Source organism: Sphaeramia orbicularis, chromosome 16 (genome assembly GCF_902148855.1).
Source record: "Sphaeramia orbicularis chromosome 16, fSphaOr1.1, whole genome shotgun sequence".
NCBI lineage: Eukaryota > Metazoa > Chordata > Actinopteri > Kurtiformes > Apogonidae > Sphaeramia > Sphaeramia orbicularis.
In genome coordinates, this window is record NC_043972.1 from 46,517,659 (window position 1) to 46,544,049 (window position 26,391).

The 26,391-nt window shown below is 37.0% G+C and overlaps 1 protein-coding gene across 1 annotated transcript; it reads left to right on the forward strand.

Annotated features, from left to right (window-relative positions):
* The first annotated feature begins 743 nt into the window (after positions 1 to 743).
* Positions 744 to 24,748, forward strand: LOC115435622 (serine/threonine-protein kinase Nek7). The gene is made up of 5 exons (XM_030158159.1): positions 744 to 882; positions 17,046 to 17,207; positions 19,528 to 19,666; positions 21,679 to 21,786; positions 22,996 to 24,748. Exons 2-5 carry the CDS (start codon positions 17,062 to 17,064, stop codon positions 23,878 to 23,880), a joined length of 1,278 nt encoding a protein of 425 aa, XP_030014019.1. The 5' UTR covers positions 744 to 882; positions 17,046 to 17,061; the 3' UTR covers positions 23,881 to 24,748.
* The last annotated feature ends 1,643 nt before the right edge of the window (positions 24,749 to 26,391 follow it).

Here is a 26,391-nt window from a genome sequence, read left to right on the forward strand (position 1 = left end):
TTTTTTGGGGGTCTTTTTGGGTGTTTTTTTTGGTTTGTCAATAATTCATGGCTGTTTAGTTCATGGCTGATAGGCCATGAGTTATCGTGAAGGTGCTGTGTCCAATGTCCGTGTTGTCGTTGTCTTCGTTAGCAATTTCTTCAAACTTTTTTCTTCTCTGAAAAAAACAGTGGTTGTATTCATTTATATGGATCTTCCTTCGGACAATGTCTACAAAGTCTGTTCACATTTTTGAGAAATTTAGATTTTTGACAAATTTTTGAAATATTAAAAATGTGCCTTTACTTATAAAGGTCCATATGTTGATGGCTTAAAACATGTAAATGGTTGCAGACATCAATATATTTCCTGTTGAGCACTGATTGGAAGTCATACGTGGACTTTGATTTAATTAGCTGAGTTCTCCTCCAGTCAAAGCACCAGACACTTGTATTGGGAGATTGATCTGCATCACGACCACAGGACTCTAACATAGTGGCACAACCTAACAACCTCACAGATTCAATTTGGTATTGATGTTTTGATAGAACATGTCAGTCAGATGCAGGGACATTGGTCTTGTTTTTTTTAGTTATAAAATACGCTTTCAGTGGTTAGGGTTCTAATCCTTGTTCCAGTTTGGTCCACTTTCATGTTTTTTTTTCTCCTCACTGTCCCATGTCCTGCTGTTTACCAAACAGTTCCCCTCCACTTCCTTTAGTCTGTGACATGTATCTCATTCAGGACCTGCGGTCGGTCAGGTTAATGCAGTGCTCAGACATGCCTGCTTCGCTCAAAGCCATGGACTCGATACAAGAAGGAGGCGTGGAAGAGGTTTAAAGAGAGACAACTATGCTCACCCGTGTTCAGACCTGACAGCCGCTTTCCTCCAACAGCTCAGAGGTAGGAGTCTGTTAAAACCTGTTGTCTTCTTCTAACAAATTCAATCATGCAGAAAAAATGTGCGGAGTAGTGTTCTGTTGAAGTTACAAAGAGAATTTATACATTTTTTCTTTCTGTTCTAGCCTGGTGTCTTACCTCTTTTTTGTTTTATTTTGGGTACAGAACTTAAAATTACAGCCAAACATCTTTACTGAACTTATGTATTTACTGGTTAGTGTTTTCTCACTGGTTACTAAACTCTAGTGAATATTAAAGGGACTGTCTCCTCTCAAACCCTGCTATTCTCATGTGAAGGACCTCTGAAAGCTTCCTTTAACATTTTACTTGTGCTTAAGGTTTCAGTTTTGAGCAGTAGGATAAAAGGCAAACATGTTCCTCTTTTGCAGACATACCAGTTCATCAGCTTTTTAGTCTCTCACCATTGGACACCACACGTCAAGGTCTGTGTGAAATGAGCCGCAGATCGCTGACTAGAAGGCAGTCATTTGTCAAAATTCTTCAAACTATAAACACGTGTTTAGATCACCGCACTGGAGCTCATATTTACACAACAGCCTCAGTTATGGTTGATTTATAAGGTCACTGAGGTGAGATAACATGTTGTCATAGTGTCGTAGTTTTTTTTTGGTAGATTATATTAGTATTTAAGGTATCCTGGTTACTTTGTTTTTTAATTTTTTTTAATCACCACCTACCCTCTATTCAAACAATTATTCATGATAATGGTCCTGATTCAGAGGTTCTGCTGGTATCTATTTCTGTGCCTCATAAAGTGGGCTCTTTCTCAATCCAGGAGACACTCCCTACCTGAGAATGCCTCATTTAAACATATTTGTTCTGTGATCATGACAGATGCCCCACATTTCATTCATGCATGAAAATAAGATTAACTACGACATAGAATGAAAAGATTCTCAGATAAATGGTATAATTTCAAAATGCGCAGCACCAGCAATTTTAAAGAAGGAATCTACAAATGGAAACATAGATTGTAGAAGTGTTTAGACTCTAATGGACAATAAGTAGAGAATTATTATTTTTATTTTGATTAATAAACTTTTTATTACATTTGTCTGAGACATTTTTGACTCTCACTCATATTTGCATAAACATTTGGTAATCTAAGACAACAGTTGTGGGTTTAAGTGGCAGTTACATGGTTTTATGTTTGCATTTGATTTGATGGTAGAATAGAGGTCTGATTGTTTTACTTAAATAACAATATTCAAAAGTGTACTGGATGTCAACAAATATTTTACACAAACAGTAGTCAACAGGGAATATGGGTAGTAATGCTGCACTCCAGAGCCCTGGGAGGTAGAATATATCTCAGTTGGAGTTAACTTCATCCCACCTCAAAATATTCCAGGTGACCCATGTTGAACATAAACAACAAACACGGAGATCGCAGATCTAAGCTCCTATCTGCTTTGCTACTGCAGAGGCATTTTTTTTATCAAAGTATTTTTATTCATTTTCAGTTTTTCAAACATACAAAAAGTAAGACAAACACTGAGACATACAGGGTGAGTCAGAAAAAACGCTCTTTCCATTTAAAGAAATTGTACTGCTAAAACGGAAACACTGATTTTTCTTTTGACCATACAGTCATATTGATGTGGTTATTGAGCATGTCTGGTGATGTAGTCATAGATTTATGGCATTGCATAAGAGAGAGAAGGTCCATTGTTTATTGGGCACTGAAATACCTGCCAACACAATGTATGCCACAGTGAACAAACTTGAAATTGACAACAATTACAGGAGTCGGGGCTTTGCTTTCACACTCAGGACATAGGCCTACATGACAGTGCCCAGGGAGTTTTCATCATGGCAAGACCACAGCGATTGCAGGTATTATTTCCTCATCGAGTTGTCTGTTTGGGTCAGGAGAGAGAGTGGCCACCTAGATCCCCGGACTTGACCCCCCTTGATTTTTTCTTGTGGGGGTATCTTAAAAACCGTGTGTATCAGACTGTTCCACAAACTCTTCAGGAACTCCGAAATCACATCACGGCTGAAATCCAAGCCCTACGACGAACACGAATGGTGAGAAGAGCTGTGTTAGAGATGCGACAACGAGCACAGATTTGCATCAATCTGAATGGTAGCCAGGTTGAAGGTCGTGCCGGACGACTTCGTTGAGACAAAACATTTTGATGGCGAGTAAACATGCTGTAATGGTTGACAATTTCAATTTCATTCACAGTGGCATAAACTGTGTTGGCAGATATTTCGGTGCACAATAAACAATGGACATTCCCTCTGTTATGCTATGCCATAAATCAATGATTCAATCGCCAGACATGCTCAATAACCACATCAATATGACTGTATAATCAAAAGAAAAATAAGCATTTCCATTTCAGTGGTACAATTTCTTTAAATGAAAAGAACGTTTTTTCTGACTCACCCTGTATAACCGAGGAATAAGACACCAAAAAAAAAAAAAAAGTTCCACTATGAAATTACCCAATCACCTTGTACACAGAACACATTAATCGGAGTCGAGGTGTATTGTCAGCTGTTCTACATAAGAAATAAAAGGATGCCATACCACATTAAACTTCCCCATTGATCCCTTCAATGTGTATCTAATCTTTTCTATTTTAAGGAAAAACATGACATCACATATCCATCTGCCAAAGGAGGGGAGTACTGCAGAGGCATTTTGACTGTTGACAGTGCAGTGTTCTCATACATGCAAAAAAGATGGAAGAGGCGAAATGACGGATGAAATAACTATACATTGTGAAGTTTTTTTCACTGCAAACTCGCACATTGTGCACCACCATTGTTGTGTTGATGTCACGTTGTAGTTCGTGGTGAGGTCAGGGTACTTCGAACTGGCCCCACTTTACAACAAGGACGTTTGGTTTGGACAAGTGTTCCAGTCCATTTTACCGAGCTGGACATCGGAAACTTGCCTGAAAAATGGTCTCCCCGTGACACTATCCACAGATCACGTGATCTAGAAGTGCTTGAGGATCCACTTGTCACTAATGTCACATCAGCCAATGTAACTGTGTCACATAAACTGTATATAAATCAACATGATACCATGACTCGGTTAAATAATGTGCCACTTTTAATTGATGTTGTTATCTGTACGCATTATAAGCTTTCCGTGTGCATGTTCACGCTGCGTCAAATACCACACACTGAGGGTAGGGTTATGTGAACTGCAGATCTTGGTGTAAATTGACACGTGGTCAAATGGCGTTCAATAACACGCAACAGGTCAAAAAATGTATAGAACACCAAATGCCATAAGACTGGTGTGACATACAATGCAATTTCATGAGCTCAGTCTCATATAAATAGTAGACAGAGGAACAGTGATGTCACCCAGTGTTTTTTATCTCTCCGGCCAATAGGCCATGAGCTATTGTAAAAGCGCTGTGTCAGTGGCAGCGGTGGCATCAGCAGTGGCATCAGTGGTGGCAGCGGCGGCAGCAACAAATCCTCTGTTCAGATTCATTTCAAATTTTATATGTAGTGGCAGAACCTGAAAACCTCGCAAATTCAAGTTGTTATTAATGTTTGATAGAACACGCAGGTGAGATACAGGGACATTGGTCTTACTTCTGTTATTTTGAACCCACAAGTTCATGTTCTACTATTGTCCTGTTGGCTGTTTGAGCAGGCAGTGACTATATTTGGACAAACAGGGTGGAAAATGCTGGAGTCCAACAGGTTGGAGCCATCTACGAGAGGTCATGGGAGTGCTAATGCGACATGTTAGCTTAATGATTTGGTTAAATAGTGTAAACATCATCCCATTATAAAGTCATGGGCCCAATCCCAATTCACCTCTTGACCCTTGCACTTGGCACTACCCCTTGAAACAGAGTTGTAAAGGGAAGGGGTTGAAACATTCCCCTATGAAATGGCACAAACTTTCGAGACCTGTTACGTCATCAGCAGTCATCGATGCCGCTATAAACAGATGCGACAACTTTGTTTGCTAAAGTATTCCCCATACCGTTGCTAAGCTGTAACTGTCTCTGTTGCATACAAGGTTATTATCGTTAACGAAAACTAACGAAATGACGAAAACTAGAATAGTAAAAACATTTTCGTTAACTGAAATAAATAAAAACTATAATTAAAAGAAAAAAAGGATAACTAACTGAAACTGTATTGTGTGTTTACAAAACTAACTAAAACGTATAAAAATTATGGATAAAATTCCCTTTATGTTATTATTTGTCAATGTCAGATTGATATGAAATCAATTTATTTCCCTCAAGCAATTTTAGCTGCTGGCACTATATGATATTTAATGGTCCGTCACTTCTCATCACTTGTTAATAATAATAACTTCTCGTCACTTGTTTAGAGTCGTCTTCTGGTCCCCACTCTACCTGGAAACATGGAGACTAAAGTTGGGAGAAAGCAGCAGAGTCCTGTCTGGGATTTATTTGAATACGACAGCGAAGAAGATAAAAGATATGGAAAAAACTAAAACTAAATTAAAACTAAGCATTTAGAAAATAACGAAAACTAATAACAACTAGCAAACCTGCTCTAAAAACTAATTAAAACTAACTGAATTAGAGAAAAAAAGTCAAAACTAAATAAAACTAAACTATAATGAAAATCCAAAACTATTATAACCTTGGTTGCATGGGCTTTGGTCATCTCTTTATGGCTATCAACCACAAACCACAGAAATACAATCTATAACACACTGAAACAGCATTAAACAGATGATCAAATAATTAAGTTGTTTACGAAGAAAATACATGTATTTGTTTGTTTCTTTCATCACAACGCTGCACTTTTTCTTGCCAATGATTCAAACAGAATTCTGGGAGATTTCTCATACCCCTCCGTTTGTAGTGTGCTCCTGAAAAATCTCAGTTTCGAGGACATCCCTCCCCCTTAACCCTTCCCCTCCAACTCATCGAGAATCAGGACACACCTACCCCTTCACATAAACACACAAAATGGAAGGGTAGGGCTAAGGGAAAGAGCCAAGGGGTGAATTGGGATCGGGCCATGGAGTTCACTGTCAATCTTAGGGAGCCAAGGCTGTTAGGAACAACATCCAGCAGCCGTCAGCAGTTTTATTCTTAAAGTAACAGTTGTTTCTTATTGGTGTGTCCAACCAGAGAAAATGGTTTGCACCTTAGCAAACAATTCCGTAAACCATTAATAACTATTGTAGGTTAGGATTTAGTTTAAACCTTGTATAAGAAACTGCTCTGGGTTCAGTTCGTGAGGCCGATGGTTGATGGTTAATTTCCATATTTATAGAATTTTACCTTGTATTTATCTGCATCAGAGGAGTCTGTGTAATGCCCTTTTAATTCACAAACACACTCTGACATTTGGAAAGAGGTGTCACATGCCGAAACTTTAACCCTTGAACACCCACAACTATTCTTGTCACAGTTTCCAAATGACTTTTTTTGGTCTTTCCCGTGTTTTATCACCATTTATTGTAATACTATGTTCTGCATTTGGCATTTTTCAGTGAAAATCATGTATTTTCCTGTATTTACTGTAATTTACTGATCATGTAGATGTTCATTAAAGGTCAGAGTAAATTCAAAGGTTATTAGATCACATTTTTAAAAATGAGTAAAAAGTGAGTTTTTCCAACAAAATCTATCATTAACTGAACATAAAACAGCCATCTCCATCCACTGTCATTGATCCAACTCCATGAATTTTACTGGTGAATCAGTGTTATGGAAGATGACAGTGTTTCCATGTTCACTATGGAGCCTCTGAACATCCAAATGGGTCATATCTGATGACCATGAAAAGATGAAAAGCTACATTTTACACCAATTGCTCCTACATGTAGTGGATCAATAGGTATTAAACATTTTACATCAGTAGATGGTTTTGGTCTGCAGTGGATGTTTGGGTCTTTTAAAAGTTAATCTAAAGAGCACCTTGAAACAAACTGGCTTTGGTCCTAAAGGTAAAATAATCCTTGTGGTATTTTTATCATGCTTTCAAAAACAATCTCAAGATCTAGAAATGAGTCACTTATGTCAACAAGAACCTGTGTAGCTGGTATGTGTTGAGCTTCACTGATGTATTCCAAGTAAGCATATGTTCTCCAGAAACCAGCCAGTCAAACCTAATGTTTTCTCTGGAAATCAGCTCAGCACATTCTGAACTAGACTTAGTCATAACTGAAAAAAAAAAACAAACTATTGATCTACTTGAAAAGTCCATTTTAGTCTAGAATTAGGTTTATTTTTACTGTAGCTGTAGTCTTGAAATTAAAATAAAAAAAAAAAAAAATGCTATTTTTGCTAGAAAACATGTTGAAATAGCTTCAGTACAAAGTATTGTGTTAATTCCACCATGGAGAGAGAGATTTTGATTCAGTTTGACACCTCATTAAGTAACAATGAAACCATAAATATGTAATGGGAAACAACCTTAAACTACTCGTGTTGCCGTACAGCTGATTCCCCTAACATGACTCACTGAATGATTCACATTATGTGTGTTACATCAGGTAAAACTATAGTTCTCATCAACATACTGTGTCTCTGTGCATTTAAATAGGCCAAGAGGAAATTTATCAGAATCACAGCAGAAATACAGCAAGATTCCTTGTTCATCAGAATCCCATGTTGTGATTCTAGTACCTCTTGTAATTACTTTCTTGGCTCAGAGCTTCACTGGGATTAAAAACAGCCTCAGTCTCAGCAAAGGTGGAACGAGCTACGTACAAAAGTCTCATAACTATACTTAAGATTTCAGGGAACTGTACTGAAAACATAAGTACAAAAACTTTTTAGTTTTACCCTCTACATTGTACCACAAACATGAACAGTATATCCTTACCCTTTCAAAAACAGGCTTTTTGTAGTTGTAATGCATGTAGGGGGATTATCCATCATTTGTATTTTGCATGTTTTCATACTTTACCAATGTTAAAACTGATTTCTACCAGAATGGAGGGCGTGGGTTAGGGTTAAGTTGTCACATTCTAGCACGCCTCCACGTTACGCATGATAGAGCTGACAGAGTTCAACTCACCGGAGGATGCCAGATCCTTCATTAAGACATTGACCAAGTAAGAAAACTGATAACACATTCTTGCACTCGTCTGTTTTTAGCTCAGAATCCCCCTGTAGAGTCCATTTCCTACACACAGGAACCAAACACAAGTCAGTGTAAGACTTAGGTGTCTGAAATGAGGATATGAGACTGATGATGTGGTTTAAACAGCAAAACTTTAGTAGGACATTGTTGTGGTTATGGTCAAACACATATTTTTGTTCTGGATACAGAGATCAGGGTTTAAGTCTGCACTTGGGTGATGCCGTTGTCTTTCTTTTTTTTTTTTTTTCTTTTGTTCTTTTTTTTTTTAATTTTTCTGCCAGGTTTCTAACCCTAACAAAGTTTCTCCCCTTAAAGAAGCGATATTTTTCTTTTTAAATGGAATTGTGCATTTTCAGACATTTCCCTGTGGTCTACATAAACTGTAGATGCTATGCTTAGGTCTGAATTCTTCATTAATTCAACTCCCAGGTCCATCTTCAACACTATTCAGAGTAATGACCCACCAAAGGTCATCTGAGCGCTGGCCCTTTAATGCACATGAGCCACTTCACACCCCATCCCCTCCAGGTTGTGGCTGTGCTGCTCTGTCCCGTTCAGCCACTTGTGTTCGTTAAGACAACCAATAACTGAACATTTTAGGTAATCGGCTTGAAGTTTGGACATATTTTCAATATGGACTACAACCGCTGCTGCTGTAAACAATTATGGCGTATTCGAAAAATGTTTGTCGGAAGGTCTTGACCTTATATGTGCAAATGTCGTGATGTAACTAGTTATAAAACGTAACAAATTAAGCAGGAAATAAAACAGGTTGTGGAAATCCACTCGGTTTTTGCCAAAGTGAATATAAAGATAAACTTTTTGAACTATAAGGGTCCAAATACACAAATAAATGAACCAAAGACTAATAAAAGTGGTTTTAACAAATATGACCCCTTTAATCTAATCAAATGGTAACAATGGCATTGGCTAGACTCTAGAGGGAGTGGGAACATGCAGGTTACAGGTGTCAAACATATGGCCCGTTGGCCAAAACTGGCCTGCCGAGGGGTCCAGTCTGGCCCGTGGGGTGAATTTGTGAAATGCAAAAATTACCCTGAAAATATTAACAATCAACAATGTTCAACTCGTTTCAGTTCAGGTTCCACATACAGACCAATATGATCTAACATAAAATAATAGCATAATGATCCTTTAACAATAAAATGTGAACAAGCTGAAAATTAAGAGGAATTTTAACAATATTCTGACAGTTACTAAATGTCTTGTGTATTTGTAGACTGTGATCTTTAAGTTGTTACTAATAAGCTGAGATGTAATATTGTAGAAATTGTTATTTTAATTCCAAATTCCAAACTTCAGAATTTTAACAATATTATCCCTGTACCAAATGTTTGTGTAACATTGTGTGTAATGCACATGTGTAAATGATAAGTTGAGGCATAATATTATTAAAATATCAATTATTTTTCATAAGAAATTTCAGTTTTTTTCTAGTTATTCACATCTTTATTTTTGGGATAGTTTGTTAATATAAATATTTTCATAATTGAATGTTTTTTATTGCACTAAAACAGAGAAATAAAATTGGAGTTGTCATCATTTATAGATTATTATGTTATTATTTTACTGGTTCAGACAGCTTTGGATAAAATTGGGCTGAATATGGCCCCTGAACTAAATAAGTTTGACAGCCCTGCTGTAGATGGATGAGATAACAGCACAAACAAAAGACAATCTGTAGGTGTATCTATTGGTACACAATGTACATACCACACAAGACAAAGACAAAAACAATGTAAAACATGTGTCAGGATAAAGACAGTGAAGCCACTGTAAAGCTGAATCTCAGATAAATGTGGACAAGGAGCTCTCATTTAGTTATGCTTAATAAGATTCATAGTTTGAAATGACAAACTAATTTTAAGCCAAGTTTTAGAAAGAAGCTAGCAACATGCAAGGATGTCACCTGTTCATAATGTCACCTCAACGGATGAAAACATTTTTAAACCAACCTGAGAAACCCGTTGTGTTGCAGAGAAAAAGAGTGCGGTGGGAAAATGTACATGCAGTGTATAACATGTAATGTATCCTGTGCCATAAATTGAACACAACTGGTTGTTTTAGGTGTGACATGTAACTAAAAGAACATTCCTGTTGTGTATAGTGTGAGGAAAATACATAGAAACATCAGAAACAAATCAAGGCTTTTAGCCGTGTTACCTTGTTTAACACACACTGGTGTTAGGCAGTAAAATGAAAAAATAGGACCAATGGCCCTGTAGCTTACCGGCCAATTTAAAAGCTTTGGGAAATGTATCCAGATGCCATTTATTATCACCCAGTTCTGTGTATTTATTATATTACAGAAATAGCCCATGTTTTGGTCATATTCCAATCAGATCTGTAAACAATTCAAATTCCAACTTGATATCATTGATATTTACTGATTTATTGGATCAATCCACTTCCTATCTCTTATGATGGGAAAATTTTTCGAAGTTGCACCAAGTCCAGAGTCAGATCCGGATCAAAATAATTTCAATACCTTGTGTAGACATCATCATAAAGAAGCTGTATACCAAGTCTGACGTCAATCAGAACTGTAGTTTGGAGAAGAAGACAATTGAAATGTTTTCTCCATAAGAGCCCATGTTAAATTTTCCGTCAGTTCCTGGATCCAGAAGAAGATCCTGATCAGCACGTGGCCATTATGTTTTGGTCATCTCCCCATCAGGGCTGGACTGTAGAAATTTACACTTGATATCATTTATATTTACTGAGTTATTGCATCGATCCACTTCCTATCTCTTATAATGGGGAAATTTTTTAAAGTTGCACCAAATCCAGAATCAGATCCAGATCCAAATAATGTCACTAACTTTTGCTGACATCATCATAAAGAAGCTGTATACCAAATTTGAAGTCAATCGGAATGGTAGTTTGGGAGAAGAACATGATTGAAATTTTTGTAACGGACGACAGACGCCTGTCGGCCAGTAAGCTAAAAAGGAAAAGTCAAGTTCAAAATAGGACCAATGTCTCTGCTTTAAAGAAGCAAAAGGAAACATCAAGATGAAAACAGAAAATGCTTGAACAATTTAAGTTCCAATTAAAAAAAAGGTAATTAAAATAGAGCATAGAGTGGATAAAATCAAAATAAAAAGGAAAATCATGATTAATTAACTATAAAAATTTTAGGGGGTAAGTTTTGGGCTTCAACCATTGGCATAGACAAGACCACTGAAAAAACATCTTAGCTCTACATCAGAGTCTCTGTGTATTGAAAAGCAACTGTACCTTGACTTAAAAAAAAAAACCCAAAAACCCCAGAGGTGTTGTTAAGATGTCATCTTTGTGTGTTGGGAGGAGTGGGGGTAAGGTAATGGAAAAAAAACTCACACTCAAACCAATGAACACAAATGAGCTCATATTTCAAAAGGAACATGCATCTTCGATGTATTAATTAAGCTGATGACAAGAGCAGAAAGCTACAAAGATGCTCTGCACTGAAGGTTGGTCTCTTTGAAGCACCTCCACAGTTTACTTTGACTCAGGACTGATGCGTTGTGGAAAGGTAGTGAACCAAACGCAGTGAGGTATGACAACAGAAGCACAATCTATTCAAACCTTAAACCACATTTCTGTGTCTACAGTTAGCACCTATTATTACAGTGATCAACTGCCTATATGTAGACATCCTCCTGTTATAAGATATGGCATTGGTTTCTGATAGAGACACTTTAATGTGTAATGAACAGCAATACATAAATAAGAGTTTTGTGGTAACAGTCATGAATGTTTAGAAGTTTCTCTTGTTTGTTCAAGACAGATTTGGTTTTTATTGAAGTAAAAATAGGACCAATGTCCCTGTATCTCACCAGCATGTTCTGTCAAGAATCAATTACAAGTTGAATTTGTGAGAATGTCAGGTTCTGTCTGTATGTTAGAGTCCTGTGGTCTGGATGCAGGAGATCAATCTGACCAATAGAAGTTGGTGGTACTTTCACTGGAGAAGAACTCAACTAATTAAATCAAAGTCCATAAATGACTTCCTATCAGTGTTCAATTGTAACTATATTGATACCTCAAAGCATTTCTATGTTATATGCCATTAAAATATGGTCCATTATAAGTAAAGGCAAATATTTGCTAATTATAGAATTAATCAAAAATGAAAAACTCTAAATTTCTCAAAACTGTGAACAAAATTTCCAGACGTTGTCCCAAAGAGGTTACATATAACATTTGAAATGAATCTGACCAGTAGTTTCTAAGAAGATTGTTGAAATGCAGACGTTAGTGACCTTGAATTTGACCCTTCAAGGTCACTCAAGGTCAAAGGTCATGGACCCAAATGAAGGTCCATATCGTTGGCTTCCTGATAAAACCTGCTAAGTGACATTTTTGGTTGGGAATAAAAACCTGCTATCTCCCCTATTATAGCTTCAAATTTCAGTCTCCTGTGAAAGTTGTTTACATTCCATCGTAAGTACCAACATTAAAGGAACAGATATTTTTTGTCATATTTCACAGTTTCCTGTTATATAAACAGTTTTTTGTTTCTCCTGTAAAATTTGCCAAAAGTCGCATAGCAGGTTTTACCAGGAAGCCAATGATATATGACTTCCTATCAGTGCTCAACAGTAACTATACTGATATCTGTAACCATTTCCATGTTTTAAGCTAATAAACTATGGACATTAGAAGTAAAGGCATCTTTTTTATATTTTAAAAATTCATAAAAATTCAAAAATCTAAATTTCTCATGACTGTGAACAGACTTTGTAGAAATTGTCCTAAGGAAGCTACATATAAATTTTAAATGAATTTGATCGGTAGTTTTGTCAGAGAAGATGCTTGAATCAGAGAAGATGTTTGAAGAAACTGCTAATGAAAAAGACGAAGATGACGACAAAGACGACAAAGATGACAGCAGACACAAACCTTCACAACAGGCCATGTCCTATTCACCCATCATTGGTCAGTGAGTTGAAAAAAAGAAAATACAACAATCCCAAGCCCAGGTTTTAGGGTTAGTGTTTACTTTTATACTTTGGGAATGTGTCAGAGCCTGTATTTTTTCCCTCGTTCAGTCATTATTTCCACTTTTCCCAGAGTCTTTTTTTATACAAATATCTGAACTCCATGTCAGAGAATGTGTTGTAATCTCTGTGTGTTACGACTGGTAGAAGTGGAGCTCCTCTGGTGTACTGTGTTGTAATGACAATATCAGGGTAAGAGGAAAGTCCCCAGAATCCCATTGTATGGCATATTACCAGAAATCTGCATTACACATGAAGAGTCAGTGCAGGAAACAGCTTCAGACTGATGAGCACGACGTTACAACAGAACAGAGACACAACGCCCCGCCCTCATTGCATCTAAAACATGCTGAGTCTGACTTGCCCAGACACCAAAAGCATGAAGTAATTTCAAATATTTTAGGATAGAAATGCATCAGAAAGTATTTTATTACAAGCCAGCAGGCCCCAATAAAACACAACAGTCTGGTCTTGGAAAATGTCATATGTGAAGTTAATTTCTATTTTGAAATGATAAAAAAAGGAAACAAAAGGAAATCAACCATTTATGTCAGGGGTGTCAAACTCATTTTCTTTCGGGGGCCACATTCAGCCCAGTTTGATCTCCAGTGGGCCAGACCAGTAAAATAATAACATAATGACCTATAATGACAACGCCAAATTTTTCTCTTTGTTTTAGTGCAAAAAAATCATATTAAGCAAGTGTTGCCAGGCACAACAAACCCCGCCCCTCACACATATTATATCTTATTTTGGCATCAATCCAGCTGTTGTCATCATATCTATGCATGTGCTGATGTCAACATATCAACTGCCTCTATATATGTGCCAAGTTTGAAGTAAATTGAAACGAAATTGAAGTTTTTATAGACATGAAATTTCACCTATTATAAGTAAATGAGAGACAAAAAAGATTAAAAAAAATAATACACATAAAAAAAAAATATACATAGAAAATTTAAACTTTGACTTACTTTTTCCAAAATGTAACGACATCTATTCTGGGTCACTGGTGATCTATAAACCCAAATTGTCATGAATTCAACCAAAAGTTTTGCTGCTAAAGTGTTAACAAACAAACAAACAAACAAACTGAACCAAAAACAATACACCTTGCCTCCCTTTCGGAGGGCGGGCTAATTATTAAAATAGTAACATTTCCAAAGTATCCAAAAAAAAAGAGATGTGAATAACTTTAAGAAAATCATTTTCTTAAGAAAAATGAGTGCAGTTTTAAAAACATTATGCATTATCATCTCCAAATGCACAAAACATTTAATAACAGGCAGAATATTGTTAAAATTGCACTTAATTTTCTTTAGACATTTCAGGTTGTTCATATTTGTTCAGATTATTCACGTTTTGTTGTTAAAGCATAGTTTGTCAATGTAAATGTTTTCATAATTCAATGTTATTTTTTGCACTAAAACAGAGAAAAAAATTGGAGTTGTCATTTATAGGCATCATAAAACGTCATTTTTTCACATTACACTATTTTACTATACAGTGGAGAAGTGGCCCCTGGAGAAGTGGGTATACTCTCAATTTTTGCCTTTTTTCTTTCTTTTTTTTTTTTTCAAGTAGACCAGAAAAACACCCTGTTTTAGAAACAGTGAGTTGTAAGACTACTCTATTTAGTTTACCCAAAATCCATCGGTAGTATTTGCTCACAATTATAAAATTATCATGACTTGATCAGGAACAGTTTGTAGGTTTTACTGGTCACATAAGCAGCTGCATGAATGTAAATGTATTCAACATGAGGCAAACATAGGATAACATTAGCCTTTCATGGCGTTAGCCTCCTCACACAGTTTAACTATTGGTGACAACATCTCTTTTCCTCTAAATGTGCAGTTATATGGCCAGTAGTTTAAAACAGTGACTCATTCTGAAACCACCTTAAAACTTACCTCAGAATTATGTATTCCATGAAAGTAGGTTCTCTCGATATGTGTCACCCACTTCTAAGACATTTATTCTGCCTTTCTCATTTAAATTTCCAACAAGTGTTGCCAGGCACAACAAACCCCACCCCTCGCACGTGTTGTAGCTTATTTTGGCATAGATCCAGCTGATGTCATCATGTCTATGCATGTGCTGATGTCAACATATCATTTGCCTCTATATATGTGCCAAGTTTGAGGTAAATTGAAACAAAATTGATGTTTTTATAGACATGTGAAATTTTACCCATTATAAGTAAATGGGAGAAAAAAAGATGTAAAAAATTCATTAAAAAAATTTTAACTTGGACCTACTTTTCCCAAAATGTAACCACATCTATTCTGGGTCACTGGCAATCTATAAACCCAATTTGGTACAAAATTCAACCAGAATTTTTATTGGTACAGACGTGAAATTTCATCCATTATAAGTAAATGGGGGATAAAAACTATTTCAAAAATTCATTAAAAATTTGAACTTTGACCTACTGCTCCCAAAATGTAATCAGATCTATTCTAGGTCACTGGCAATCTGTAAGCCCCATTTGGTATGAATTGAAGCTGCTAGAGTGTTAAGAAACAAACAAAGAAACCGAACCGAAAACAATACCCTGTTGCCTCCCCCTCAGGTGGCGGGTTAATAATTGCGCTTCTTTCAACGAGACATGCAGTGACCTGTCAATCAACTAGGGTGGAACTGGCATCTGAGGTGTCCAATCAGCTTCCAGAGGTGGTCAGCGCTAGTTAGCAATATTTTTATCTGCATGACCCACCCTACTCTGCCTCTGATTGGCTTATCAGTCCTCATGCCTAAAGTTAACCAATCTGATCAGTGAAGACAACGAGCACGAGCCAATTAGAAGTAGAGTAGGGCGGGTCATGGCTTCACCATCCTAGGAGAAAACATGGGCAGTTTGGCTCAGATATTACTGGATGGTGCACATCAGGGGGATTTAGAAGTGAGTATACGTAATGATGACTGAAAAATAAGTAGCAGTGGCGGCTGCTCTTCTGTCAGAGAGGGGAAGCTCATTGTTGGCTTACATAAAAAAAATGGTCAAGTTATTTAAACATAAATTTGGCCCTCCGCTCCTTTTTAAGAAAATGGTCAGTGACCTTATTGTACCAAGTAAACAAGAAAATGCTGAAATTATGTTAAATTGAAACAACGAAGTAAAATGAGTGTGTTTTATTTACAGTGCAAGAAATGAACAAGTCATTTCGTAGTGGTTTCTCTCTCAATTTCACAGCAGAATGCGCGACAGTATTAAACTGAACTCTGTCAAGTGAAGGAGTAGATCTCAAAACAGCTGTCAATCAAATGGGATTCAGCCTTTCGAATGATCCTCCAATCAGCACGTGGAAGCCCAGCGTCCAGCCCAGCTGAGGTCTGCCCACAGCTCCATTCACCCCCAGAGACGCTGAGCGTCCGGGGCCGGGACAACATTGTGGCATTTATCCAATTACCGTCTAGTTTTGAGGGAATGAAAAAAATTGTTCCACTCAGTCCCACTGAAGTGCATGGACGCCGAGCTTCTACGGGCAAATGCATTGACCATAGATCGTATGAGAAAACAGTGCAACGGGAATGTATGAGAAGTGAACAACATCCAGTCTGCTGATTTGTGATAAAGCTGATTCTGAACAAACTCGTGTTTGAGATGAACGTGTTCTAACACATTTGTAGTTAATGAAATGTCAACACAACCGAACATATTTGACTATTTAATTTTCGTAATTTTAGAGGAAGCCGAGCTTCTCTTGCAGTCTATGAGAAATCGCCCCTGATACGTAGGTATACCAGCATATGTCCAGGACTACACCACTGATACTATACTATTTATAGGTTATTATGTTATTATTGTATATATCTCAATTGATATCGATTGTGATCTCATGTGGAATCTGAACTAAAATGTGTCCAACATCCTTGACTGTTGATATCTTCCGTGTAAATTTTGCACTTTCACCTCTGGTTTATGTCCACACTGACACACACTGAAGACTGAAATTGCTCATATTTTTAGACTCACTACAGTGACTATATTTGAATCCACCACTTGTCTTCATGCCTTATTTGCTCTCATCTCCTTCAGAATGATAACAACAGTGTTGTTGGTCTGTCTTCCAGCCTGTCCAGCCTGCCTATGGCGTACTCCACTGGTACTATTGCAAAGGGCTGCTTTGGGAAGGTGTACAAAGAGAAGTACAATGACACCTGGGCTGCCATCAAGAAAGTCCCCCATCATCTCATCAGCAGGAAGGACCTGGAGAGAGAGTGTGACGTCTACAAGTAAGTACAGAACATGGGCTTTGTTGAAACTACAACCCTTTTAAGACAACTGCAGCTTTAGCGCCACATTTTTGCTTTTACTGTCATTCAAATTACCCTAACTCCTGCACTATTGACAAAATTCAAACAGCATGTGAAAGCTGAGATTGGGTTCTTTCTATTACTATGTAAGACATTAGGGTAGAGGCCTGCATTGGCTGAGGGGGAGGGGTGGAAGTGGGCAGAGCAGCAGAGTGCAGTCGGAGAGAGAAAGATTGAAGATTTTTATTTTTTTTAGCAGTATTTTAGTGAGGTTTTTGCAGTGTTTTTGTGGTAAATTCTCGTAAATAATTGTATATTATAATGATAATGTTGTTTTGAAGTGTTCTTCTTGTGTGTTTTGCTGTGTTTTTTGTTGAGTTTTGCCTTTTTTTTCCATTGTTACCTCTGCCAAGGAGGTAATTAGTTTTTGTCGGCGTTGGTTTGTCTCTTTGTTTGTCTGTCTGTGTGCAAGATAACTCAAAAAGTTATGGACGGATTTGGATGAAAATTTCAGGAAACATTGATACTGGCACAAGGAACAAATGATTAAATTTTGGTGGTGATCAGGGGTGGGGGGGCCATGGGGGCCCACTGATCTGCCTTGGCAGAGGTCTGCGTTTTCTGAGTGCTTCTAGTTTTTATCTGTATTTTTCTGGTTTGTATAGTTCATTGATAGTTGTATTTTAGCTGTAAAAAAAAAATATATATATATATATATATATATATATATATATATATATATATATATATATATATATATATATATATATAGGCAGAGAGCTACCCAGGGCAGGAAGAGACACACTGTGTGTAAAAGAAGCAGATCATGGATGTTTTTTCTCAGTGAAATGAGGTTCTCTGTCTACAACTAGACAGAAAGTGAGCAGAGACTATTACAGGTAAAAAATGACTAAAAATAACACAAAAAAAAAAAAAGAAAGAAAGAAACTGTAACATGGACACGAATGCTCTAGTCAAGCAAAAATGTTTGAGCACATGTAAAATAGCTGAAAGTTTATTTCAACAATCTCATAAAGTTTCATTTTGCATATTTATAATTGTTTTTCATAATAAATATGATCAAAATTCAAGTTCTTTTTATTTGCTATAGCACACTGTTTTAAGCATTTGTTACATAATAATGATAATAAATGGCAAAATATTGAAAGGTAAGTTTGTCCTGAAAAAAAATTGCAGGAAAGACATTTTCTGACAATTTTATTATAACAACACATAAATCTAGGTGGCCTCTTATAATGGTAGTCTTAAAAGGGTTAAAGAAAAAGACGTTCATTTTACAGAGTCATGTACAACATAGGCAGATGAAGTTAAAACATGTAAATGACCGAATTGCACCTTTTTACCTTTTTCAGGAAAACAGCTATGTATGTTTCCTTTGTAATGGGGGGCTTTATAGTTGGTTTCTTGGATGTCTTGCATTGTTTTTGTTGATGAAAGAGGAAAATTGAGGCTATTGTTTATTTTCAATATGAATTTTTAACAAATGTTCTTTCTTTCAATAATAGTCTTCACACTATATAAATGTGATGGAAAGTTCAGTTCACTTTGAACACAAACAGCTGGTTGGAACAGCTTCCACAGGCCTGATGTTATAATTACAGCCCTATTTCCAAAAAAAACCCCACTATGACACTGTGTAAAATGTCAACATAAACTGAATGCAATCAGTTGTAAATGTCATTGATCCATAGTTTATTTACAATAGAATATAACAAATGTTTAACCTGAGAAATTGCCATTTTAAGAAAAAAAGTTGGGTCATTTTAATCAGTAGTACATCACTAAAAAGGCGGAATAGGGGCAACATCATACTGGAAAATAAAGTGGTGCAAAAAAGAAAGAGCTGGAAGAACACTTTTATTTTTCTTATAATGATTAATGTTATCAGTTTGAAGAGCTGGTATGTTTTCTGTTATATTGTGGATAAGTTATGGGTTTATGTGCAAATCATTGCACTACATTGCAATTGTTTGAATTTGCCTTTTACATATCACATATCACAGCTGTTTTGGAGGTGAGATTGTACATTTGCATTTCAGTCTTTTTCATTCAAAGAATTGAAGAAGTTGCTTTTACTTTTATCACAGCATCCACTTCATTAATTTTCCTTTTGTAGTCATATTTTCTGCTGAGCTAAAGCCCTTTTATGTGGCAAAAATGTTTTTTACTGGTAGGGTTAGGTTCCTTGTCAAAACTTTTCTTTATTGTTCAAGTGTTTAAAAAAAAAAAAAAGCAGCAGCACATTTTATATCTTCTAATATATAATTTTAATCTACAGCAAAGCGAGTCATCCTAACATAGTGAAGCTTCTGGGCAACATAACACTACGAGATGGAAAATGGGTCATTCCACTGGAGTTTATTTTCGGAGAGGACTTGGAAACCACCATCTTCAAAGCATCGAAGTCTAAAATTCAGGTGAGGATTCTGTGACCAACACAAGTAGAAACACTAGAGGCAGACAGACTGATGCCAGTGCTCTTCTTCTTCTTTAAAATGAAACTCTACCACAGTGTTTACAGCCTGTATTGTTATGAGGTGGTTTTCTAGATCATCTCATCAGAGTATTGTCTTGTACTGTCCATTTATGTCCACTAGGGGTCACCAAATACAGACTGGAGGCCTGACTTGAAAACAACAAAAAGTGATCAACCTATAATAACCGTTAATATTTAATAATCTTCAGGGGTTTTTTTGGGGGTTTTTTTGCTTTTATCAGCATCTCTGAGTGGAAAAGTTCTCCTGAAAATCATTACAACTCTATAATGACAAGATAGTTTGGAAAAAAAATACTCTTAGATGTATGACAAGGTTCAAGGTTTCAGTTGCATTTTAGTGACATTAAGGGCAGCAATTCAAGTTCTTGGTTATGGACTGAAAATATATCAATTAAGGGTAAAATTTTCTCAGGAATCTGAATCTGAAATCATTTATGCAAAATCTTTTGTGGTTTTCAAATCACTGAGCCTTCCTCCACCCCTGGATGGCTTTGGTCTTGGCATCTTAGCCCTATTCAGTCAGTCTGAAATTTAAAAAAAAATATATCAATTAGGCATTACTCCATAACATGTGTAAGAGTTGTTTTATTAGTTTAACTATAAATTGATATGTAGAAGCCTTCCTAAAGTGATTGTGGCAGCTTAAATTGGCTTCATCATTGACAGAGCAAGTCAAAATCTAACAAATTGGTGGGCAGTTTCAGAAACAAATATGAAAATTTGGTTGTAAAAGAAACTTGATCTCACTTTAGGTAAGTAAATGGGCCTAAATAATATAAACTAATTGTAGCCCATGTAGGTGGGTAAAATTGATTAAATTTTTGAGGCTAGATATTAAAAATTGAGTGAATGCAAGTTTTTTTTTTTACAGTGGTATGTATTTTTTCACAAACTAAAAACTGATGAGCGTAGGGTTAGTAAAAGTAATGATTTGACTTATCTAATATTAGAATATACTTAATTGTTGGGTAATGCTTTATTCACAACAGAAAAAGAAAGAGAATGGTGTATAATACATACAGATTTATGATAATATCAACTCTACATAAAGAATTATAAGTCAAATTCTTACCTAGAAGCCAAAAAAATCCAAACAAAATTGTCCCAGGACGTCTTCTGAGGAACTGGCTGATGTGACGTCATTGACTTTGAACTGAAATCACTGAAACTGATACTTATTCAAAAGGGCAGACCATAAGCTCTTCTTCTAAGGTTCAGAGGAAGCAAGTTCAATGAAAATTTGCAAGCATCAACAGGATTAATAAGGGTTTTCAAATTATTTGTCGCTGAAAAAGGGTAATTTTTGCCCACTTTTCAGCAAACATCATGCAAAAAGTCACACAAGGACAAGTCATACACATTTTTTGATGTTATATTCTGAAACTACACAATTTTTCCAATAAATTCAACACAAGACACTGCATGAAAGGTATACATTTATTCCACCATATTTTTTTCACAATAATGTCACAATAATGATACTCAAAGTTTCAACCTTGTCATATGCTGAGTATTCACTTTACCCCCCTGCAAAACAGAAAAATACACAGGTTGCTGGGATATGAATCTTCTTTTTTTCTCTAACACAGAGAATTAATTGGGCTGAATGTCCCCCTGAACTAAAATGAGTTTGACACCCCTGATAAACAGTTATGGTTATGACACTTCACATACATACAACAATAAGTGACACAGTGTGCATGGGATTTTGTCAAATGATCTCCAGTTAAACCTTCATCCAACAAACCTGGCATTCATTCAGATGGACAGACAAAAATCTTCTTCTTCTTCCCAGAGGAGTTGTGTTGTAATAATAGTGTAATAAAAATGGTCTGAATGGAATAGATGGGCAGTAAGAAAGGGCTAATTTGAATATTATGAAAGTGACATCTGACAGCAGTCCAACCTAATGTCATATGTTTGTCTTTACAGTTAACTCCAGCAAATAAAGGCACCATCATAATCGGCATGTGTGAAGGGCTGCTTCACCTCCACTCCAGAGACATCGTCCATCAAGACCTCAAGCCTGAAAATATCATGGTTAGTGAGTATGAAGTGTTAATTATACTGCACATTAGAGCATATTCTGTGAGCATTTGGGGTCCAATTAGTTAAACATACTGTGAGAAAGCTATACATTTCTAACACACAAACACAAAAACAACAGGGAAATTAGTTGAATACTGTGTCTCTGTGATGGCTTTTTTCCTATTTGCAGTTTTTATAAATGATGTCCATCACATATATAATCACATTATTGAATAGTCTTTCACTTTGTCTATTTTGCTTTTTTGTGTTGTTAACCCATAAAGATCCAATGCTACTTTTCCGGCAGTTCTCAAATAATTTTTTTTTCTCTATTTAACCTTTCTTAAGTGATTTATTACCATTTATTACAATATTCTAATCTGTATTTTGCATATTTCTGCATATATCATGTATTTTTCCTTATATTCAATTTGATGGTCATGTTCATGTTCATGAAAAGTCAGTGGTTATTATATCAAAACAGAGAAAACTGATGAAAAAGTTACTTTTTCAGGAAGGATATCATTAACTGAACATAAAACAAGCATCTCCATCCACTGTTATTTAATAAACTGCATGAGTTTTTACTGGTAAATCAGTGTTGTAAAAGATGACAGTGTTTCCATGGTAACTACGGAGTCTCTGAACGTCCAAATGGGTCATATCTGATGACCATGAATGCGTTGACCCGTGGGGATCCACAGGTTCTAGATGTGGTAGTTTTTCTGCTGTTGTGTATTTGTGCATGCTGTACCATATTTATCCAGCAGTCACCACCAAAGCGTTCTGGCCATAGCAACGTGATTGTAAGACTACTGTCTTCCAAAATTACTAATATGTCCCAAAATATTGGTCCTATCAACTTGCCGTTTTTGCTACTATCTTCCTTGACAAAAAAATACATGAGTACGCCAAACTACAGCTGTCAGCTCTGTCCAGATTTTGTGTGAATCCCCGGACACACACACTAACACACAGAGGCCACCTGGCTTTTATAATGTAGATTTTAAATCAATAGAAGCTTTTGGTCACCAGTGGATGTTTGGGTCTTAATGGGTTAAGATAAGTTGGGTTTTATATATTATGGCTTTTTTCAGTCACTTTGGTTATTTTTATGGTCTTAACCTGCCCCAAACTGAGTCATAGCAGTTTTTTTTTAATTTTTTGTCTAACTATTATTCCCTCAAGGTCTTAACCGTGAAATGAAATTTTTGTCCTCAGGTGGAACATAATACAAACAGAGCTGTCATCATCGACCTGGGATTGGCGAAGTTCTTCAAACGTGGACTCAACTCTGCCGTGGACATGGGGAATGAGGCCTACTCGGCCCCTGAGGTCCTCCAAAGGGGTAGTCAGCGGGACCAGCGCTCCGATGTCTGGGCCATGGGTAAGATCATCGCTGAGCTGTGTGCACGGGTCCGGCTGTACACCCCCAGCGTCTGCCCAGACAAGATCAAGGAGACCCTGCGGGATCAGCCGTACTGCCATGCTGTGTGCAGGATGGTGGAGCCCGACCCCAGTCTGAGGGCATCCATGGGTGGGGTTATGAGTGAAATAAGAAGGGCTGGAGGTGGGGGTGTCACCAACAACAACCCACCTACTCAAGTAACATACCTTAAACCACCTTCTTCCCACATTAATGACCGAAACAGGTCTCCGTCACCAATAAACAAGTCTCCGTCACCAATAAACAGGTCTCCATCACCTCTAAACAGAGCTGCATCACCATTTCAGAGAGATCTATTGCCCCCCAACAAGTCTCCATCACCGCTGAACTGGGAGCGCCACCCCAGACCAGAAATAAAACCTTTGCGTCCTCAGGCTGCTCAGCACTTCCCTCCCTCCCCTCGAAGGACAGAGGACAAGACCAAAAACCAGGCTGTGGTTCCCAAAGGCAGGGCAGACCTCACACAGGACATGGTGAAGCTGAGGTTGTACCAAGAAGCTGCGAAAGACTTGCCCTGCAACCTGCCCACCACGGGCCGGGTGGTGGTACGACGCTTCGAGGAGAAAAACGGGGAGGTGGAGACATGGGAGCAGAAAGAGGTGGTGACACGTGATGGAAAGATAGTCAAGTACGATGATATTAAGTTTGACAGCAAATAAAAAGGAGGGAAAATGTTGAAGTTGACTATTTTGGCTTTTTCTCCGCTAATGGTCATTGCATGTGCTCTTAAACCTTTTTTGGTTTTCTAGAGGGAGTAAATACATGTTGTCTATGTTCATTATGTTCATTATGTAAGATTTAGGGCAGGGCTGTCATGTTCTGTATGGGAAGACTTTGAAGGACTTTAATAATAGGTTTTGGTAGAAATTGTCACTGTGATGACATCTGATTCCAGTCAGTCCTGTCATGTTGATTTCACAGTATGATGCTGGCTAATGTATAGAAATGTGGTTTCACAGAATATAGTGGTGTCACCTTTGGGGTATAAAATAAGAATAAAAATAAATATAATGTTGATGTATTTTGAGCTGTTCTGCCATAATTGGTCTATGAATTCATGAGCTATGGTTAAAAGCATGCTTTCTTAAGCCACAATGATCTTGACCTTTGACCTCTGGATTTTGATTTGTAACCAGCTCATCCTTGAGTTCAAGCAAGGGTTTGTGCAAAATTTGAAAAGAAAATCCCACAAAGTGCTCCTGAGATGTCGCGTCCATGGGACTCCAACAGACAGATGGACGTATGGATAGACGGACCAATGGACTAAATGGATTCACCCAAGTGAGGGTGGATCAGAGTTAATACCATATCCCCTTAAAGTGAAACCCACACTGGTTCTAATCAGGGTTTTTGGCCTTCATAGCAGAGGATTTCAGTTTGACTGTGTCACCAGTAGATGTCACCACACACTGATCTTTAAAGTTATGGTTAAACCAATGGTCCAAACCCAGTGGTCTCTGTCTTAAATATCTGTTTTCTACATAAGCAGTAGGTTTCTATGTTTTATGTATTAAATCTGTGTCTATGTATCGTCTTTGTTGTTTGTAGTTATTTTAATAATAGCAAGCTTTAATCAGAGCCACAACAGGAGTTTAAATACTGTTAGCCTCATAGTATAATTGCTTCATATTTATTTCAGATCAGAGCCAAATATACAAAATGAAGCTGCAGTGTCAGGACAGTAAAGTCAATATCACAATTTGGCCAAAAAAGGCAATTACTCTATGAGGCTAATGATATGGAATTTTTGTGTTTTTTCAAGGTTACCATAAGAAAAAAAAAAAATCACTTTTTCAACCATCAATTATCAAAGCTTAGACTGCAGTGGCAGATTCAGAAAAAATGGGGGGGGGGGGGGGGGGGCAGTAGAATGGTGGGTCCAGGATCGGAGGCCCAGTGCGGGTTCAAGGGGGCGAAGCAAAGAAAAATTACCATTATAAATGCTTCAAATAACATAAAACTGTATTATTATTATTATTATTATTATTATTATTATCATTATTATTATTATTATTATTATTATTATACAGTAATAAAATGAATACAATTTAACCTCACAAATGTGACAACTTTTGGAACCAAAGCAAAGAATTGGCCTCAATAAGGTTGTCCACAGTAATGGTATTGAATTCCATTGCATTCCAAATATTTTAAAATTATAAACAACGTAGAGGTATAGGACTACTAGCATTTTGACCCATGGGGAACCATGGGTTCTAGATCCTCTGATCCATTTCATTCCTTTACTTTCTTGGTAAATTCCACTGGCATTTTCAGTTGAATAACCTCTCAGCTGGCATGTCTGTATCTGCTGGTGAAATTTGACACCATGGCAACGTGGCCCTATTGTCTATCTGTTGCTGGGTAACCAACTTCAATGATGATTCTGTGATTCTGGACAGAGCAACGTGATTGGCCATTGGGAGGCCATTGTATTCCAAAATTCCTAATATCTCCCAAAATATTGGTCTTATCAATCTGCCATTTTCGCTAGTCTCTTCCTTTACTAAAAACACATAAGTTTGCCAAACTACAGCAGTCAGCTCTTTCTGAATTTTGTGCGATGCCTGAGATGCACAGACTACTTCCCTTTTATAATATAGGATGTTTGTCAACTCTGTGTGATTCAGTCAGTCACTGGTTGTACTGTGCTGGAGGTGGGCGACGCCATCTGGGTTTGACTCTGGCACAAAAACAGCATCTTCCACCAGAAGAGACTCAGCACCTTAGACGGATCCCTCCTCTTCCCCATGTAGACCCAAATGTCTGCAGGGTCCAAATTCTAAGACAAACCTAAAATGTGTTTGAATGACGAGGTGTTCAGTACATTTCCTCAATAAATATAAACAGATAAAAATGTTCATTTTGCTTCATGAATAACTTGAAGTCTGTTCATTGATTCATTATTATTATTCATTCATTATTTTGTTTCAGTGAATCTGACTGTTTACAGCGGTAGTTTTCAGACTTTTTCAGCTGAAGACTCAGGTGGGTCAGTTGATGCTGGTTCCATACAAAAATGCCTGAAGAATTTCCATTTGAGAATTTCCCCTTCAACATAATGATTTATAAATGTTCTGCAGCACAATGTCAGACTGGCCAATAAAAACAGTTGCAGTGTTACAGACCAGGCCTCAGGACTGCAGTTTTACCACCTTTCTGCTTCTTCA

Coding starts and splice junctions, on each gene's coding strand:
- LOC115435622 (XM_030158159.1), top strand. CDS start 17,062: ATGGCGTACTCCACTGGTACTATTGCAAAGGGCTGCTTTGGGAAGGTG. Junction 17,208..19,527: donor AGAGAGTGTGACGTCTACAA/GTAAGTACAGAA, acceptor TTTAATCTACAG/CAAAGCGAGTCATCCTAACA. Junction 21,787..22,995: donor TCAAGCCTGAAAATATCATG/GTTAGTGAGTAT, acceptor TTTTGTCCTCAG/GTGGAACATAATACAAACAG.